At 37.2% G+C, this 7,610-nt stretch overlaps 1 protein-coding gene across 4 annotated transcripts in view; it reads left to right on the top strand.

The window, feature by feature from the left end:
* The window catches only part of ATP2B1 (ATPase plasma membrane Ca2+ transporting 1), a 131,293-nt gene that overhangs the window by 115,534 nt on the left and 8,149 nt on the right, over positions 1 to 7,610 (top strand). Inside the window, exons 16-21 of one of the 4 annotated variants that reach the window (XM_019514850.1) lie at positions 378 to 569; positions 785 to 998; positions 1,199 to 1,410; positions 2,934 to 3,041; positions 6,379 to 6,561; positions 6,889 to 6,975. In XM_019514850.1, the coding sequence (XP_019370395.1) occupies positions 378 to 569; positions 785 to 998; positions 1,199 to 1,410; positions 2,934 to 3,041; positions 6,379 to 6,561; positions 6,889 to 6,975 (996 nt within the window). Of the gene's footprint in view, positions 1 to 377; positions 570 to 784; positions 999 to 1,198; positions 1,411 to 2,933; positions 3,042 to 6,378; positions 6,562 to 6,888; positions 7,043 to 7,610 lie in introns of all 4 variants that reach the window. The other 3 variants (XM_019514853.1, XM_019514852.1, XM_019514851.1) reach the window with 3 other exon arrangements.

Genomic DNA, 7,610 nt, shown 5'->3' with positions numbered 1-7,610 from the left:
CCCCCCCCCCCCCGTAAACATACATTAGTGCCATGTTACAATATTTAATGACTCTGAGCACTTGAAGTTGCCTTAAATGGGGATTTACTCACAGACCTTACTCTGCCTTTAAGTCAGCTAAAGGTTGACTGTCTCAATCATCAAGTTTAAATTTCTTTCCTCTTTAATGTGATATGCCATATGAACACTAACAGTTTTCAGCTTTTCTGGATCTCAAGTCTGATTCTCTCTTTACAATACATTCTTCATTTCTTGTATATGTAATGCCTGCATGAGTATATCCTTCTTGTTAAATTGCAGTTTAACAATAATAAAGCATGTAATCATGCTGATTGTTGACAACACATGGAACAAACAATGTTATATCTTCCTAACAGGGTATTGCTGGAACAGACGTAGCTAAAGAAGCTTCTGATATTATTCTTACGGATGACAACTTCACAAGCATTGTTAAAGCAGTTATGTGGGGACGAAATGTATACGACAGTATCTCCAAATTCCTTCAGTTCCAGCTTACTGTCAATGTAGTAGCAGTAATTGTTGCTTTCACAGGAGCATGTATAACACAAGTAGGTATTGATGGTAGTTTGAAATAATTTAAAGATTATAACTAGGTAGTTAAGACTTTCATACTGAAACTGCCTTTATTTTCAGTGTTGTACTGAAGAATGTTTTTCTTCTAAAAGCACACCACCAAACTTCTCTATAATAAATGTACTTGATGCTTGTAACTTGTTTGTTTTTAGGATATTTATTATCTATTAGGAAACTTATATTTTTATAGGATTCTCCACTTAAAGCTGTGCAGATGTTGTGGGTAAATCTGATAATGGACACATTGGCTTCTCTTGCTTTGGCAACGGAACCACCCACTGAATCTCTCTTGCTCCGGAAACCTTATGGTAGAAATAAACCTCTAATTTCTCGTACAATGATGAAGAATATTTTGGGTCATGCATTCTATCAACTTGTGGTAGTCTTTACTCTCCTGTTTGCTGGTAAGAATATTTTTTTTGTAAAGGTTTAACTTTCCATAGGTTAAAGCTGTTAGATTATCTCAATACTAAAAACTAGATGTACAGCTCTTGTTATGGAACCTCAGTTTTTGACAGTTATGACCTAGTGTGTGTGTGTGTGTGTGTGTGTGTGTGTGTATACACTTGTGCACCTGAATTCCAATACTGTTTTTTATAAACAGGTGAGAAAATGTTTGATATTGATAGTGGAAGAAATGCACCTCTTCATGCTCCTCCTTCAGAGCATTACACTATTGTGTTTAATACATTTGTGATGATGCAGCTTTTTAACGAAATTAATGCTCGAAAAATCCACGGTGAAAGAAATGTGTTTGAAGGAATCTTCAACAATGCTATCTTCTGTATTATTGTTCTTGGCACGTTTATTGTACAGGTAGGTCATTTTAAAGAGTTTATTGCTAATGTTTCAATTTGTTACTTAAATTCATTAATATTTCAAAAGTAAACTGTTCAGGTTTTATAGATGTCTATTTTATGCAGTATTCAACTTTTTATAATACTTGAGAGAGCTAATATCAAATGCTTCCTTGAATTAAGGACCCTGCCTCTTTTTCCTCTCCCGTAGAGTTTAATTTTTGTCCAAAACCACTTATTCCTTTCAATGAAATATTGTAATTTTCAGGCCTTAGTTGTGTTCTTGTAAATCGCAAGAATTTTACAAGATTGTAGATCTTTAATGGCAGGTTATAGCTATTGTCTTTTTATGTAGAACAATGTGCATCAGAATCTTGAAGTAACTTGTGCTGTGATGAAATCCAACCTTTTTTTGTGTGCATTGTTTTATTTACCGTCTCTAATAAATGGTAACCAAATTACCCAGCCAAGACCAAAATTTGAATGCATCTTGCAATTACAGTTGTAAGCACTGTTAATTTAGTCTGGTATTTATGATGACAGGCATTTTTGTATGTGGAACAAAAATGTATGGAGAACTGGTCAGATCGTAGTATAGGTCATCTTAATACATTTTCATCTAAGTCCCATGTGTTCTTTCCAAACTAATACATGTAATAGTAAACAAAGGCCAAAGCTGGCTTGCTCTTCTCTTGAGTCGTCATTGTATGATTTCATGCTTTTTTCTTTAACATTTTAAGATTCTGAAATGCAGTAACTTTTAAAAAAATATATAATTTGAAGATTAAGGGGGAAAATAAAGATATTTGGGATAACTAAATGCCAGTTGAGCAGATGTAAGCAAATGTTGATCTTTGTCACTTTTTTTAGGGCCTTGTGGAAAATTTAGTTAAAGCAAAAACATTTGGCTGCCCTTTTTACTAAACAATGCATGAATAACTACCACAGTTCACATTTCTGGTTTGCCACTGCTTTTTGACCAACTCCTTAACCTTTTGTACATGCATAGTGACAGTAAGATTCAAATTTGGAGATTCAGAAATGATGTTTGAGTGCTTGTACTTACCTATGGACTATGACTGGTATTGTAAACTAGCTAGACCAGTTTCATTCTAAGTAACAGTAACAAAGTCCACTTACAGTCCATTTTGTATAAAGAAGTCTACTTGTGTTCTGTGCTATAAATCAGTCACGTTAGAAATAAAGAACAAAAACTGATCACAAGGCTTTTTGCCTGCCTAAAATCTGGTGGTGGTTGGCCACTAGGTGTTTCTAAATGCAGGACTGAAGAAAAATACTTTTAACTTGAAATAGTAAAGTAAATTAACTAAAAGTACAAGTAACAGGAAAGAATTGTTTTTCTTTTAGCTTTAGAAACTTAAGTTTTTTTGTTCTTTGTTTGAAGATGGTATTCATGGTAAGGTTCCAAATACTTTTTAATGTAAGAAGTTTTGGAAATTTTGTTTAAAAGACTTGCATAGATTTATTGATTTCCCAGTATTCTACAAATGGTCTCTTACTATGCCTTTTCCCCCCCCACAGATAATCATTGTACAGTTTGGTGGGAAACCTTTTAGTTGCTCAGAACTTACAGTAGAACAGTGGCTGTGGTCCATTTTCCTGGGTATGGGAACACTACTCTGGGGCCAGGTAAACCTTTAGTACAAGCTAACTATCTTGGTAGAATGAAAGTCACTAAATTTTTTTTAACTTTATTTTACAAACATGTTTAGGTTGTTATCCTGCTTATAAGCACCACATCAATGCATCTAAACAAAACTAAAGCTTGTTGCATGCAATGCAGTAGACTGTATGCATTTACATATACATAGACTTGGAGTGAACAGATGGCAATTTTCTAGTTACAGTTCAAGTATTGGGTTAAGCATAACTTACCAGTGCCAGATTTAGAACAGTGTGCCTCTCGGTTGTAGTGTCTTGCTCAAATATCTGAAGTTTACTAAAAATATCAGAACAGCTTTAACATATGTAGGAACCAAAGCTTCAAGGTATGTAAATGTAATCAGTGTGCGCAAAACCAATGGCAATACTAGTTAACAGTGGGTGATATTAAAACATGAACAGCATGGAGCCACCTGAAAGCTTTTAGATGTTACTATCAGCAATTTTTTAGAAGAACAGAAAAATGAACAGCAGTGTTCCTGATTTTAAGCAAACGCATCAAGATGTGGAATATGTTCATATGGCACCAGCTCCATTAGGCAGGACATGTCATAAAGATGCTCACAACTCACCAATGGTCACTGCTCTGGAGGTGGGCGAAAGAAGAGGATGCCTTGAAGGTCTCTGTAAATTAATGTTATGAGACTCGGGGAACTAAATCATCCCCTGTGGTGCAGTAATGATCACTTCAAGCAAACTTACCTCATCACTATGGAGAGACAAAGGGAAGGAATCTGTGGCCAGACATTACCGGGTTCTACGCCTCTTTCAGAACTACTTGCCATGTGTAGACTCCTAACATGCGGCTCTTGGATTAGTCTCCCTAGTCCTCTATCAATTCAGACTACTCTACTCTTCTGTCTACTGCAAGACCACCATCCTCTTGTATCAAGGGACTGTGCTGATATTAAGAATAGTTAAACTAGAAATATCAACACAATGTAGTTGGGGCTTTTTTATAGCGAGATACTGTTTTTCAAAACTTGTTTCCTCTGATTAACTAAAATAACTTTCAGCACTTCAGGAACAGCTATAAGGACTGAAATCTATAAACATGAAGTTCTTGGAAGCTTCTTGCATGAGTAGAATGTTAATGAAGAGAGAGCTTTCTTATGGTACATACATATCCATAAATTCACTTGAGAGAGCAGACTTGCCCTAACTGCCCTCCCCACATCACACTGTAATTGTGACTACACTTTGGACTTGGAAAAACTTTTTTTCTACTTTTCACTACCCATATACCGGAAGTGAGGGTTTTTGTGATCTTTATTGAACCAACTGCATAGTTGGGAGAAGTGCCCAAAGGATTGTCTAACTTGCTTTTTATTTTACCAACCAGATAGTTGGGCATCACAAACCTTGCCTCTTCTACATGTCCTAGACATCACAGCTACAACTCTAACCCCACTAGTCATGCAAGACGTTCTTTATCAGGCTTTTGATCACATTGTGCGAGGGGCACTTTCATATACAACAGACTTGTGCTTGAGTATAAACTGTGCATATATTGTCCATGCACAATCATGATGTGGAAACAAATGGCTTGCCCTTGCGTTCAAAGCATAGAACTTAATTCCCATGCAGCAAAACAGGATCTTGTGTATGAATGAGCTTGACAAGACCCATATAATAAACTAGCACTCCTGGGGCTTGAATTGGTGACTGGATGAAGGGATCTGGACACTTCAGCCTTTTCTTGTCCTCAGTTAGTGATCCAGCTATACCTTGTCTTGCAAGACTCTTGGCTTTGAACTCTCTATCCAACCCACTTTAACTGGGCTCATTAAAGATCATGGGAGAACTAAATCTGCCCACTTCTGCAAGAAATGGCAATAGACACTACTCAGCTGACGCTAAGTGGGTGGAGATGAGAAGATTTACCTCATAGCATAATTGCATCAGTTTTTTCAAAAAGGGGCTAATGGGCTCATAGTCCAGAGTCTGAGCAGAAATAACAAAATTGATTATTTACCAATGATACTTGCAAACATGCATAAAGAGAGAACTATTCAGCCAAACTTGAACATGATTATCTTGCCATAAAATTGGCCTACACAGTCACTCTATATGCTTGAAAGTAACTATGTAACTAGTACAATTTTTAAAGTTGTGTCCAACCAAAGCCTTAAATTTTCTTGATCAAATTGTGGTTTTTGAGTTACTTTGTACTCAATTTTACAAATGTGAATTTGTTCTCTTGAGTGCCTTAACACTTTTTTAACTGAAGCTTGAGTCACCTCTTCCTCCCATATCACTTTTCCCACCAATATTCCTATGGAAAGGTAAGTGTATTACATTCCTAGCTATCAACCATTGTCCTCTTGCAGTTCTAGTGCGAGCTGGGAACCTTCTGGTAGCTGTTGTCACATCTTCTGGTGCAATATCTGAAAAGCTCCATGGCTAAGGGGAAAAAAAGGAGCATCTGGCTTCCTTATACCTTTCTGAGCTTGGGAGCCTAGAGTAGAGCAGGCTGAATTATTTTTATCTGGCTCTTCCTAGATTTACAGCTGTCCAAGGAGGGAGTCTGAGACAGGGAAAGAAGCCAAGAGCAGCCTCTCAGTTGGCTTCCTGACTCTGTCCAATTCAGCCAGGATGCTAGCTGGTACAAATCCTGCTGTGGACCACAGTCTACCTGGGGACAGCCATTCTGGCTGTTCCATGCTTTGGGCTCCGTCATGTCTTGCAAATTCTCAGTGGAACTTGTATGTGCGTCTTGCTTTGTTGGTACCTTCTGAACTATTTACAGAGGAATCAAAATCTAATTTTTTTTAAACGTATGGTCCCTTTACTACCCCCTACTAGACATTTAATGTTGAATTGGGGGGGGGGGGGGGAGCTACCACTTGCCAGAAACTTCCTGTTTTACCTTTTTTTTTAAATGAGCCCCACCCCCAAAACTAAATGGACCAGTGCATGCAATCTATAGAATCTAATATTTTAGCCTTTGGTCACTTGCAGTAAAAAAGGCAATGCAGTTGTATGCTGAACTAATGTAGTAGTATGAGAAACTGAAATCAAATGCAGGGAAAGTTGGGGAAGATCTTAAGCACAAGCTGACTTTTTTTTGGCTTTCTCATGCTTAACTCACTCTCTCATCAGCTTTGCAGCTCTCTGGAGGGTTTACAGCAATGTTGAATAAATAATATTGGGCTGTTGGCTCTTATATTGTAACATAGCTGCATCTTTTCAAGCAAAGCCTTTAAAAGTGAAGTAATCTTCAGTATAACTTGAAACAACTTTATTATATAACTAAATTGAAGGACAAAATGTTTTACTACTTTATGTATCTTTCCCTCTTAAGTTGATTTCAACAATTCCAACCAGCCGGTTGAAATTCCTTAAAGAAGCTGGCCATGGAACACAGAAGGATGAGATTCCTGAAGAAGAATTAGCAGAAGATGTAGAAGAGATTGATCATGCTGAAAGAGAATTGCGTCGTGGTCAGATCTTGTGGTTTAGGGGCCTGAACAGGATACAGACTCAGGTATGGTCTTGGAAAAAGGTAGGACCTGGGGATTGAGGGACTTCTAAATAAATTGCCCCCTCCCTCCTTTTCACCCAGTAAGGTGACTTTTAAACCACGTGACTTTCTTTTTCTCCTCAAGATTGCGTATGGATGACTCTGTAATCCCTCAAGCTCTCTTTTTTTTTCACTTTCTTCAGCTCTAAATAAAACTCTCTTGCCTGTATATCTACTCTGTAAAAAGTGCCTTTTTCTCTTTTACTTTTTGTGTGTCATAGATGGGATGGTCCTTTCTCTTGTTCTCTCTCTCTTGCTGAGCAAGCTGTCACAATCTCTGATTCCTTGCAGATGGATGTAGTGAATGCTTTCCAGAGTGGAAGTACCATTCAGGGGGCTCTAAGGCGGCAACCCTCCATCGCCAGCCAGCATCATGATGTAACAAATATTTCTACCCCTACACATGTAGTGTTTTCCTCTACTACTACTTCTACTACTGTGGGGTGTGAGTGTGTGTTCCTAAAGTGCATGAAATTAACATTTCCTAATTCACGCACCTAATGTTTCTCATTTTCTCCTTAGTATTCATCGTTCAGGCTTTTCATAAAGCTTTCTTTTCACAAAGTGGAGTCCTCAAGATTCTTTCTCTTAGAGGGCTAGAGAACAGGTGGAACAGTTGCAACAAAAGACTTAAATATGAAAGCTGTGAGCCTGCATATACTGTGCCTTCATCCATTTGTGTACAGGGGGAGGTTTTAAAAACTGAAAGTCGGAAAACTGTTGTAAATGTTCGAGTATATGCCTTTAACAGTGATTTATTTTAAAATGTTTATACCTGATGGAACATAACTGAGCCAACAAAAGTAAGCAATAGCATCTGTAACTAACATGGAAAAAATATGCATACAATATTAACTTTTCCTACTTCTGCTATGATTTAAATTTGATTTGAAGCTTATAACACTACTATAGATGATATTAAAAAAAAATTCTAAAAACAGATCCTATCAAAATTGTTCCTGGACTGTGGCTTGCTTTCGTTGGGTGATTTTTTTTTTTTTTTTTTTTTTTTT

Source organism: Gavialis gangeticus, unplaced genomic scaffold, assembly GCF_001723915.1.
Source record: "Gavialis gangeticus isolate Ggan-Ray unplaced genomic scaffold, GavGan_comp1, whole genome shotgun sequence".
Lineage (NCBI taxonomy): Eukaryota > Metazoa > Chordata > Crocodylia > Gavialidae > Gavialis > Gavialis gangeticus.
The sequence above is the reverse complement of the archived record's forward strand: the minus strand, read 5'-3'. Positions and strand labels throughout refer to the sequence as shown.